At 45.7% G+C, this 12500-nt stretch overlaps 2 protein-coding genes across 5 annotated transcripts in view; one reads left to right on the forward strand and one right to left on the reverse strand.

Moving 5' to 3' along the window:
• Window positions 1-11640, forward strand: part of LOC115013554 (coiled-coil domain-containing protein 180-like) — a 21445-nt gene extending 9805 nt beyond the window's left edge. The window contains exons 9-25 of one of the 3 annotated variants that reach the window (XM_029439938.1): window positions 222-368; window positions 441-585; window positions 659-823; window positions 2561-2638; window positions 2885-2968; window positions 3400-3572; window positions 3691-3758; window positions 4553-4610; window positions 4816-4893; window positions 4966-5032; window positions 5456-5591; window positions 6183-6343; window positions 6519-6644; window positions 6749-6845; window positions 8285-8345; window positions 9359-9512; window positions 11277-11640. In XM_029439938.1, coding sequence (XP_029295798.1) covers window positions 222-368; window positions 441-585; window positions 659-823; window positions 2561-2638; window positions 2885-2968; window positions 3400-3572; window positions 3691-3758; window positions 4553-4610; window positions 4816-4893; window positions 4966-5032; window positions 5456-5591; window positions 6183-6343; window positions 6519-6644; window positions 6749-6845; window positions 8285-8345; window positions 9359-9512; window positions 11277-11399 — 1921 coding nt within the window. In that variant the 3' untranslated portion in view covers window positions 11400-11640. The remainder of the gene's footprint in view (window positions 1-221; window positions 369-440; window positions 586-658; window positions 824-2560; window positions 2639-2884; window positions 2969-3399; window positions 3573-3690; window positions 3759-4552; window positions 4611-4815; window positions 4894-4965; window positions 5033-5455; window positions 5592-6182; window positions 6344-6518; window positions 6645-6748; window positions 6846-8284; window positions 8346-9358; window positions 9513-11276) is intronic. The other 2 variants (XM_029439939.1, XM_029439940.1) reach the window with 2 other exon arrangements.
• A 232-nt stretch (window positions 11641-11872) lies between these two features.
• entr1 (endosome associated trafficking regulator 1) overlaps window positions 11873-12500 on the reverse strand; it is a 17076-nt gene continuing 16448 nt past the window's right edge. For both annotated transcript variants that reach the window (XR_003832814.1, XM_029439941.1), the window contains exon 10: window positions 11873-12500. This exon is cut by the window's right edge and continues 333 nt beyond it. The gene's annotated coding sequence lies outside the window, so the exon portion shown is untranslated.

The following is a 12500-nucleotide window of genomic DNA, read 5'->3' on the forward strand; positions in this document are numbered from 1 at the left end:
ATTTTTTTTAAATCTTGAAATATTGCAAAAAAGTTTTAATGGTAACGTGAAAAACTCCAAAAGAACGAGAATGTTTAATGCTGAAAGATATATATATTTTTTTTTCACACGTTAAAAAGAGTTTCATGTTTGAGCAGAGTTAGTGAATAATGAAACTACACTTTATACTCTGTGTGTGTGTGTGTGTGTGTGTGTGTGTGTGTGTGTGTGTGTGTGTGCAGGCTGCAGGCTGTGAGCTCCACCCTGCAGGACTGTCTGGATGAATATATCAAAGACACCCAGCGCTGTCATACCTGCTTCAGACAGACGGTTCTGATCAGACTGCAGGAGGTCAGAATCAGAACCACTCAGCTGCTCAGCTCCTTCAGGTAACTGGATCCCTGGAAGATCCTCTGAAGCACAGAAACCTTCAAACTAAAGGTCTGTTTCTCCTCCCGCAGATTATTTAGTGAGGGGGGGGATTTTGCTCCTCAGGAGGTGAAGTTGTTCCAGAAGAGGCTGAAGGAAGAAAGCAAACAGATCAGTGTGACAGAGGAGTCCATCTACTGTGAGCTGGAGGGGTTTGAGTCTCAGAGTTTACAGCAGGTCTGACCCCTTCATATATATATCTTATTCTACTATGAAATATAAATATTTAATAACAATCAAACCTGTAAAGAACCCGTCAGCGTTTCTCTGCCATAAACACCACCACCCCCACCCCCAGCTGAAGGAGGCGTCTGGTTGTTTAGAGGAGAAACTCTCCTTCCTGAAGTCTGAGGTGGAGTTCATGGAGAAAATCCAGAAAATCATCACCAGCACGCGAGTTCACATAAAGTCTGAGGTACCTGTCTCTCTGTCTGTCTGTCTCTCTGTCTGTCTGTCTCTTTGTCTGTCTCTTTGTCTGTCTGTAAGTCTTTACTGAACATGTTTCAACTCCTACCCCATCCCTCTCCCATCCTCTTCCCCTGCTGACTTGGTGAGTCACTACAATGACTGTCTGTCCTCCTCGCTGGACGCCCTGGCCCCCGTCAAAACCCGCACAGTCTTCTTTGCCCACACCGCTCCTTGGTTCACCTCCGACCTTCGACGGCTCAAAACAACTGGTCGTCGACTTGAACGGCCGTGTAAAAAGACCGGACTATCAGTACACACCCAAATCTATGCTGATCACCTACATCACTACAAGAACGCCCTCTCCACTGCCAAATCCACCTTCTACTCCAACCATATCAGCATTGGCACCGGTAACACGAGAGCCCTTCTCGAGAGACTTTCTGCAATTTTTCAGCTCCAAAGTAAGCAACATCCACCTACAGCTGGCCTCATCAGGCGCCCCCTCGACGGACCCACTCTGGATGGCCACCACGGTCCAACCACCCACCAGCACCCTCTCCAACTTCACTCCAGCATCAGAAGCCACCATCTCCAAGCTCATCTGTAAAGCCAAATGCACCACCTGCCAGCTCGAGCCCCTCCCCACTACCCTCGTCAAAGCCTGTCTGCCGTCCATTTCCCCCATGATCACTAATATAATTCACTCAAAAAACCCAATGCTGACCCAGCTGACCTTAACCACTACAGGCCCATCTCCAACCTTCCCTTCATTTCTAAAACCCTTGAGAGGGTGGTTGCCGCTCAACTCCAGTCCCACCTCGACTCAAACAACCTCCATGAACCCTTCCACTCTGGTTTCCTCCCAATGCACAGTACCGAAACAGCTCTGGTTAAAATCAACAACGACCTCCTCCGTGCAGCGGACTCTGGACTGCTCACCATCCTCATCCTCCTCGACCTCACCGCTGCCTTCGACACAATCTCCCACCCACTACTCCTGGCACGCTTGGCTGACATTGGGACCACTGGTGTTGCACTCTCCTGGTTCTCCTCCTACCTTACCAATCGACAACAGTTTGTCCAGCTGGGGAACCACAGGTCAGGGTGTTCTCCTGTTTCACTGGGTGTTCTCCCCCTGGGCACAAACCTCCGTCACCATGGCATCCAATTTCACTGCTATGCTGACGACACGCAAGTCTATATCTCAACCAAAGCCACCACCGCCCTCCCCCCCACCTCCCTCACCACCTGCCTCCAGGTCATCAGGAGCTGGATGAGCAGGAACTTCCTGAAGCCAAACGGTAGCAAAACTGAGGCCCTGCTCATCGGCTCCCAAAACACCCTCTCCAAAATCCTAACCACCCAACCCCCAAACATCATGATCGACGGCTTCCCTGCATCCTTCACCAGCCAAGTCAAAAGCCTTGGTGTCATCCTGGACAGCACCCTTTCGTTTCGCACCCCACATAAAAAACATCACCCGGACTGCCTTCTTCCATATCCCCAACATTTCCAGACTCCGCCCATCCCTGTCACAATCCAGCACTGAAATCCTGGTTAATGCATTTGTCACACTCCGTCTCTCCACACTCTTGTCTTGCCTGTTTTATCTGTCGGTTTGACTCATTTGTTTTCCGTCTTTGTTTTAGCTGTTATAACTTTTAAATGCACTGTAAGGCGACCTGGGGTGTCCTGAAAGGCGCCTCTAAATAAAATGTATTATTATTATGTTTGAATTACGCAGGCAGCCAGCAGTAACCAGCAGCAGTCGGCCATCAGCAGCAGGTTGGAGGATCTGAGGTGGATGATGGAGAACACACAGGTACACACACAGGAACATACACAGGTACACACAGGAACACACTCAGGTATACACACAGGTACACTCAGGTACACACATGTACACTCAGTTACACACACAGATACACACAGGCACACTCAGGTACACACAAGTGTTGTTACAGTACTGCTGTATTACTGCAGGGTCCAGAAAGAACAAGAGGTCCAAATTAAATTTTTCCTATTACGTCTCATGTCTATTATGTTCATTCTGTCTGTCTGTCTGCAGGTGTCTCCAGATCAGGTGTTTTCTTTCCTGTCATCAGTCAATGAAGAACTCAGGAAGCGCTGTCAGTACCTGGACTTTTCATTGGTAGGTTTCTTCTCATCTATTCAATTCTGATACTCCCTCTTGTCTTACTGGACTACCTATTGTCTTCCTGGACTACCTCTTGTCTTCCTGGACTACCTCTTGTCTTCCTGGACTACCTCTTGTCTTCCTGGACTACCTCTTGTCTTCCTGGACTACTTATTGTCTTCCTGGACTACCTCTTGTCTTCCTGGACTACTTATTGTCTTCCTGGACTACCTCTTGTCTTCCTAGACTACTTATTGTCTTCCTGGACTACCGCTTGTCTTCCTGGACTACTTATTGTCTTCCTGGACTACTTATTGTCTTCCTGGACTACCTCTTGTCTTCCTGGACTACTTATTGTCTTCCTGGAATACCTCTTGTCTTCCTGGACTACCGCTTGTCTTCCTGAACTACATATTGTCTTCCTGGACTACTTATTGTCTTCCTAGACTATCTCTTGTCTTCCTGGACTACCCCCCACCCTGCAGGAAAGCCTCTCAGCTCGTCCTGAATCCAGGAAGCAGGTCCAATCAGCCCTACCTCTTGGTTTACTGCAGACCAGCAGGACCGGTGTGAACCTTCTGGATGACCCTGTTGTGGGTGTCCTCAGGTCCCTGAATAGGTACATACTGCAACTAATCTCACTAAGTACTACTGCAGGAATACAAGTGCTGCGAGTACTGTTTGTGTTTGTGCTGCCTCATGATGTTTTCTTCTGTCCAACAATCTGAACACTTCAGGTTCTGTATGATCCAGGATGTTGGAGCAGAAGCAGTAGACAGAGAGGAGAGAGGAAGAACAGCTGCTGGTAAACATCTGTTTGTCTTTCAGTTTCTGACCAAAACAACTGTTCACAAAGTTGTTGTAGCCGCCTTGATGTCACCCATTGGTTTGTGGACCACGGTTTTGAAGCCCCGAGTTTGGTATTTTAGCCATCGCCATCTTGTTTTTTGGTACCAGCAGTGACTCAAAGGGAGCTGAAGTCCAACCGAACGCTGAACACGACATTTTAGGCGACAAAATGTTACATTGACTTTGATGAAGTGAAAACAAACTGAAAGAGTTAAAGTTAAAGACTAAAACACGGACACATCGTGGTGGCGACCTGTCAATCACAGGTAGCCCCGCCCTAAGGCAGACGCTGCGTCATCGTCTGTTTTATTCTGAAGGGACCAAAAGTTACTGAGTGACATCATGTGATGAAGAAGACGTGAAACTACAGACTGAGAACTCGTCAGGAGTTTACTGAGACTCACAGACTTCTATACAATCGGACTTCTTTGTGCCCCCTGCTGGACACCAGAGAGATGCAGCTTCACTTTAAATCACAGAATTAGTGGGAAATTAAAAGATCCTTTTTTGGCCTTCCGGCCTTTATGAGATGTACAGGACATATACAGAAAAGGTGGAGGGGGGGGGGATGAGTTACCTGGGCCCATCACATTAGAGAATAACTCCTGTTGCAATAACCACTATGAAATGGGACTTTATATAAAAATAAAGGTTGTTATACACTCACTGATTCACACCAGCTGTAAAAAGATGTTTGAATATAAAAACGTCTCCAGAGTCAAACTTCACCTCCAGTTCTGAACCCTGCAGGTCAGAGTCCAGTCCAACGTCTTCAACAGAGAAGTTCTGAGTCTGTCAGTGCACCGAGGTACACACACACACACACACACACACACACACACACACACACACATACATACATACACAAGCGTTGTGACTCTTCATTGTAATTTTGCTGAACAGTACAAACACCCTCTGTTTTTAACCTCTGTGTGTGTATGTGTGTGTGTGTGTGTGTGTGTGTGTGTGTGTGTGTGTGTGTGTGTGTGTGTGTGTGTGTGTGTGTATATCAGTGTGAGGAGGGGCTGCAGGTCCATCAGGACTGAAAGAAGGTTCCAGGTTTTTGGACCAGAACCAGAGAAGAACCCACAGTGAGTCCCTCTAATTTAATCCTGATGGAGAGTCAGAGCCTGGTGTGTATCACCTGTATGTTTGTGTTTCAGCTCCTTCAGCTCCACACTGAACTCTGTGTTGTGGACAGCCAATGACGTCCTCCTGCTGGTTGCCGAGGTAACATATTTGTTAGTGGAACGAGGGGAAGGTTTCTGAGACGGACTGAAAGCTGCTAGTTTATGACTTTTTAAAGTTTTAATATGTTTTCAGGTGAGAAAGTAATCTTTTAGATTCCCAATATCTGATCAGTTCATCGAAATAACGCTTGTTTGAAAATTCGGCCTGCACGTCCTTCAGTGCCCCGCAGGAAGTAGATCACACACACACACACACACACACACACACACACACACACACACACACACACACACACAGTTCACTTATGAACGGTACCTTTTTCGGTCAGTACTCAGCTTTGTGTTACATACAAAGTTCTCAGTAGTGCTGACTTCATGTGGTTTATTACCCAAACCTGTGTGCAGCATGTTCACAGTCATGTGATATATTTAACTTTAATAAAACTGTCTGTCTGTCTGTCAGGACTTCTACCAGAGCGAGCGTCTCAGCAGGTTCTTCCTGGTTCCTGACCGTTTGGACCAATGGGCTGAAAGCATGCAGCAGAGGCTGTTGGGATACCAGGAGCAGAGCAGGAAGTTTCTGAAAACGAACAGAGAGGGTAGACACACACACACACACACACACATACACACACACACACACACACACACGCACACACGCACACATGAGAACATAAACCAGGTCTACCTGATCCACCAGACAAAGATGGCAGCTTGAGGAGGGAACAAGTGAAGCAACACACAGGAGTAGTCAGCACTATAGGTTCTGTTGTGCTGACTACAGAACTGGGTCTGACAGAGGAGGTACCGGATCCACAGTCACAAGTCAAAGCAGAAAGTCAGACCAACTTCACCCGAGTGAAGTGTCCTGCCGCTAACAGGAAGGAGTGAGTCCGGCTGGATGAGGATGTAGATAAAATCCTAGAAGAGGCGGCTGAGCCGGGGGGGTTATGATGTGCCATTTCATTCTCGAAACTGCTGAAAAAGGTCGACCAGTTGCTGTGAATCCAGAAGGAGCTCCGTGGAGCAGAGCGCTACTTGGACAAAAGTTGGGGCTTGATCGGCCGGGGCGGGGGTGTCTGATTATTAAAGACCCAAAACACCCGATGACCCCATGTTCACTGAATACGTGTCCAAGTAGCACCAGAAAGTGTTTTCAAGAACTCTCTATCTATCTGTGTGTCTCTCAGAGCTGGTGGCCCAGTTGTCTCTGTTGGAGGAGCTACGGCATTCGTTACCTGCAGTTTTGATTAGTAACCATGAGCGACTACAGGGGGCGGGGCTTAGAGAGGAGGTGGGCTGTGTCAGACTGAAGCTGGAGGAGACGCTGGCAGCCAGCGAGGAGGAGAAGGTACCAACATTATTCACATGCAGAGTCAAAAATATCACAACTGACCATCGTAAAGTCAAATACATGTTTCAGGAAGTGTCTCTGTCTGCACCTGTCTGTACTCACCTGCCTGTACTCACCTGTCTGTACTCACCTGCCTGTACTCACCTGCCTGTACTCACCTGCCTGTCCTCAGCGTGTGAACGTCCGTCAGCTGCGAGCGTCTCTCAGAGAAGACGAGCTTCAGACTCTGAACAGCAGAGAAGAGCTCAGACAGCAGCAGCTGCACAGCACCGTCTGCTGCGCACACCTGGAACTACAGGTAGGAGGGGAGGAGTCATGGGGACACCTGTTAGCACCAGAACCTGTCAGACCTGCAGCAGGGAGGCAGTAACACCTGTGTCTTTTCTGTGTTTGTGCATCCAGGTGTGTGTGAGAGTCCGAGGGGAGGAGTTTGTGACATCACTGGCCTCTCTGACAGAGCGGCTGCTCTCTCAGCTGGACGACCTGCTCATACCTGAAGGTAACTGACTGCAAGTAACTGACTGAAGGTAACTGACTGAAAGTAACTGACTGAAAGTAACTGACTGAAGGTAACTGACTGAAAGTAACTGACTGAAAGTAACTGACTGCAAGTAACTGACTGAAAGTAACTGACTGAAAGTAACTGACTGCAAGTAACTGACTGAAGGTAACTGACTGAAGGTAACTGACTGAAAGTAACTGACTGAAGGTAACTGACTGAAAGTAACTGACTGCAAGTAACTGACTGAAAGTAACTGACTGAAGGTAACTGACTGAAAGTAACTGACTGAAAGTAACTGACTGAAAGTAACTGACTGAAGGTAACTGACTGCAAGTAACTGACTGAAAGTAACTGACTGCAAGTAACTGACTGAAAGTAACTCACTGAAGGTAACTGACTGCAAGTAACTGACTGAAAGTAACTGACTGAAAGTAACTGACTGAAGGTAACTGACTGAAAGTAACTGACTGAAAGTAACTGACTGCAAGTAACTGACTGAAGGTAACTGACTGAAAGTAACTCACCTGAAGGTAACTGACTGAAAGTAACTGACTGAAAGTAACTGACTGAAGGTAACTGACTGAAAGTAACTGACTGAAAGTAACTGACTGCAAGTAACTGACTGAAAGTAACTGACTGCAAGTAACTGACTGAAAGTAACTGACTGAAAGTAACTGACTGCAAGTAACTGACTGAAAGTAACTGACTGAAAGTAACTGACTGAAGGTAACTGACTGAAAGTAACTGACTGAAAGTAACTGACTGAAGGTAACTGACTGAAAGTAACTGACTGCAAGTAACTGACTGAAAGTAACTGACTGCAAGTAACTGACTGAAAGTAACTGACTGAAAGTAACTGACTGAAGGTAACTGACTGAAAGTAACTGACTGAAAGTAACTGACTGAAGGTAACTGACTGAAAGTAACTGACTGAAAGTAACTGACTGCAAGTAACTGACTGAAGGTAACTGACTGAAAGTAACTCACCTGAAGGTAACTGACTGAAAGTAACTGACTGAAGGTAATTGACTGAAAGTAACTGACTGAAGGTAACTGACTGAAGGTAACTGACTGAAAGTAACTGACTGAAGGTAACTGACTGAAAGTAACTGACTGCAAGTAACTGACTGAAAGTAACTGACTGAAAGTAACTCACTGAAGGTAACTGACTGAAAGTAACTGACTGAAGGTAACTGACTGAAGGTAACTGACTGAAAGTAACTGACTGAAAGTAACTCACTGAAGGTAACTGACTGAAAGTAACTGACTGCAAGTAACTGACTGAAAGTAACTGACTGAAAGTAACTGACTGAAAGTAACTCACTGAAGGTAACTGACTGAAAGTAACTGACTATAAAGTTAAATACAGTATGTGGTACATTTATACACTTGTTCACCTTCAGATGTCAGTTCTTTCCTGTTTTGTGTTTCCATAGAAACCGAGGCGCCACACCAGCCCTCTAACGTCAGCACCATTGCCATGGAGACAGTCAGCCGGTAACACCTGACCTCTGGCATCACAACATGTTTGTTGGAGCCGTCCAAGAGATAGATAGATACTTTATTCATACCGAGGGAAATTTAGATGGGCGCCATGCGGTCATATTCATTCATGGCTAAGAATATATTTAAGCAATAGCTCACGACAGGCCGTGGTATATGGTCATTACATCACAGTTAAGGGGCGTGGTACAACCCCCTTACCTGTGATATAATGATCATATACCACGGTCTGAAGTGAGCTATTGCTTTTATAAAACGGTTACCAAGTGTGGCAATATGAAAGAAAAATACACACTCCAATTTAAATAGTTTTTATTATTAAATAATGATGTTCAAAATAAAACAGTCCCTCCGTTGCCTTCTGCACAGAACATAGTGCTAACAGCTAGCATGCTAACAGCTAGCGCGGTGTTCTGTTCGTCTCGTTTTTTTTCCATTTGGTCTACCTGCTCTTCACGTAGCTCTGCATGTCGTCTTTTAGGCTTTCTTCTCTGGAGATAGGCACTGATGATCCACTCCTCCAGAGGAGAGAACATTGTACTATACGGATTGCATAAATGGACGGTCCCTTGTATTGGCGCGACCGGAACCCGGAACCAGATTGAACTGTAAACACGTCTGTATAGCCTGTATAGTACGTGTTTGATTATTGTCATTTCACGCTGATATTATTTATAATAAAAGCAACCGAACGAATGGAACTCTGTTCTTATTTACATAGTAAAGCTTTGTAAGTGTGTTTCTTAACGCACGTAATTTAACAGCTGTAACGCTGTAGCTTTCTCTCAGACGTGGAGGGATACTGACTTGTTGTGAAAAGTAACAACAATTCTACCCGTGATATACGCTCATTATACCACGGCTAAGAGCCAATCAGATTGCTTGATTTGACATGTCCGTTTTATAAACAATAATATACAACTTACAGTGAAGTCACTACAGGGACAGTCCAGCCCCGATACTCAACTCACAACCTGCTGGTGTGTGTGTGTGTGTGTGTGTGTCAGTGTCTGGTCTGGGATCCCGTACCTGTCCCTCCCCACCAACGGCACAGCTGAACCCTCATCCAGTGTTACTACGGCAACAACAGCATCCATCACCACGACCAGGTGCACACTGGGACATCTGGCTGTTATCGAGCAGAGAGACGCTGCTGTGAAGGTACACACACACTCATACACACACATACATGCACTCACACACACAATATAAAGCAGGGGTGCCCAAAAGGTCGATCGATCACGAGGGTAGTGTGGGTAGATCGCGCACTGTTAAAAAAATATATACATAGTCCCCCCAACGGAACCCCGCGCCCCGGGGTTTTTTTCTTGCCTTGCGCATTCACATTCCCTCTTCCCCTCTGTTTTGCTCCCGCACACACACGTGCAGAGCACAGGAAAGGAGAGGAGAGAACTACGCACCAGCACCCCCCCCCCATCGCACGAACCGCAGACACAATCTCTCCCCCCGTTGCAGCATTTTTTAATACAGGTAGATCACTTGGACCTGGTGGGCACCCCTGGTATAAAGTATAAAGTGTAGTTTCATTATTAACATCTGTGGACTTATTCACTAACTATGCTCCTCAAACATGAAACTCTTTTTTATCCATCCATCCATCGTCTACCGCTTATCCGGGATCGGGTCGCGGGGGCAGCAGCTCCAGTAAGGAACCCCAATCTTCCCTTCTCCGGGCCACATCCTCCAGCTCCGACTGGGGGATCCTGAGGCGTTCCCAGGCCAGTGAGGAGATATAATCTCTCCACCGAGTCCTGGGTCTTCCCCGGGTTCTCCTCCAGCTGTACCTGGAACACCTCCCTAGGGAGGCGCCCAGGTGGCTCCTTACTAGATGATGAACCACCTCAACTGGATCCTTTCAACGTGAAGGAGCAGCGGCTCTACTCCGAGTCTCTCCTGATGGCTGAGCTTCTCACCCTATCTCTAAGGGAGACGCCACCCGTCTGAGGAAACACATTTCGGCCGCTTGTACCCGTGATCTCGTTCTTTGGGTCATGACCCAGCCTTCATGACCATAGGTGAGGGTAGGAACGAAGATCGACCGGTAGATTGAGAGCTTTGCCTTCTGGCTCAGCTCTCTTTTCGTCACAACGTTGCGGTAAAGTGACTGTAGTACCGCCCCCGCTGCTCCGATTCTCCAGCTAATCTCTGGCTCCATCGTCCCCTCACTCGCGAACAAGACCCCGAGGTACTTGAACTCCTTCACTTGGAGTAATGGCTCATTCCCTACCCGGAGTAGGCAATCCACCGGTTTCCTGCTGAGAGCCATGACCTCAGATTTTGAGGTGCTGATCCTCATCCCAACCGCTTCACACTCAGGGAGGCCCTTCCTCCCAATCACGCCTCTCCAGGTGTCTCCATTGTTTTCCACGTGCGTGTTGAAGTTTCCCAGCAAGACTACGGAGCCCCCTGCAGGGCTCCATTCAGGGTCTACAAGAAGGCCGAATACTCCGAACTGCTGTTTGGGGCATAGGCACAAACAGCAGTCAGAGTTTTCCCCCCCATAACCCCTCTCGTCCACCGGGGTGAACTCCAACATAGCGGTGCTCAGCCGGGGGCTTCCTCCGGGCAGGGTCTCTCCTTTCCTTTCCCTCTGTTTCATGAGGTTGTTTTGAACGATTCTTAGTCTGGCCCCTCGCCTGAGACCTATTTGCCTTGGGAGACCCTACCAGGAGCACTAGGCTCCAGACAACACAGCTCTCAGGTTCATAGGGACACACAGACCTCTCCACCACGATAAGGTGATGGTTCCCAGAGGTAACAAAGCCAATAAAGCGTGGGCACCCCTCGTATAAAGTGTAGTTTCATTATTAACATCTGTGGATTTATTCACTAGATCTGCTCCTCAAACATGAAACTCTTTTTAACACATGGAAAATATTTTTTTTGTGTACGTGTGTCTGTCAGAGGTTCGAGCAGCTGTTCAGGTCAGAGTCATCACTGTCAGACGACAACCAACGAAGAAGACTGAGTGAACTACAGAGCTGGAACACACACTGGAGACAGCAGATACCCCCAATAACACACTGACACACACACTGAGGCTGTCTGCTGTGTTGATGTTTGTTAATAAACCACAGAAGAAGAGTCGGAGTTGGTGTGTTTTACATGAAAGTTAAAATTCTTCTTCATTTCATTCAATTTATGACCAAATGTAACAATGTATTCATGTATAAGTGTATTATTAGCATCACTGTTCTGCGTTAGTCACCTGTGAAATACAGAAAATGATTTTAAATGTTTTGTTAAATAAAGTAAAAAGCAAAACTCAGATATCAGCAGGAAACTTCCTCAGTTCATCATGATGGTGAGACGTGTGACCGATACATATTATAATAAATATTATATAATAATATACTGTATAATATCAGATAATATAGTGTGAGCAGGAAACCATGGAAACAGCACGTGTCTGTCCCAAACATGAGAAAATGTCTCAATCTGCTGAAAATAGTAAATATTATTTCTAATGTCTAATATTCTGGAGGCTTCACACAACCAAACAAGTTCAAACATTTACTGATTCAAACTTATCTTCAGAACCAGAAATACTTTAAAATAAAACATAGAAAAACAGAGACATTAAACTAAAATGTGCTTAATCAATAAATGTGTAAAAACTTAAAATATGCAACAGTGTAATAATATTCATGCTGAAGATGAAGAAGATGAAGAAGCTATGGTACAGTTTTAAAATACAATATTTCCTCTGAGATGTAACAGCAAATGGAAATAATCAAGTGAAGTACAAGTACCTCAAACTTGTACGATGAAGCTATCTGAGAAGTTATTTATCGTTTATTTAACGGAAGTTAAATATATAAATATTTCTCTTTGTGCTCAATGAAACTGGATCTATTTAATAATAACAATAAAGTTTCACTTGGTATAAAACATATTTACACTTATTTATAAAGATTAGTTTGTTCCACAATCAGTGAAATCCTCTCAGATGTTTTAAGATAATTGTGTTTAAATAAAAGATATTAAACTAAATATAATCCTGTAACTTCAACAGAAACCACAAACTTTAATATTTCACTTTGTGTTCAGATTGAACAAACGAGATGTAGCATGCTAGCTGTTTCCTGTCTAAGCTAAGCTAAGCTAAGCTAAGATAAGCACACATCA

Source organism: Cottoperca gobio, chromosome 9, assembly GCF_900634415.1.
Source record: "Cottoperca gobio chromosome 9, fCotGob3.1, whole genome shotgun sequence".
Classification (NCBI taxonomy): domain Eukaryota; kingdom Metazoa; phylum Chordata; class Actinopteri; order Perciformes; family Bovichtidae; genus Cottoperca; species Cottoperca gobio.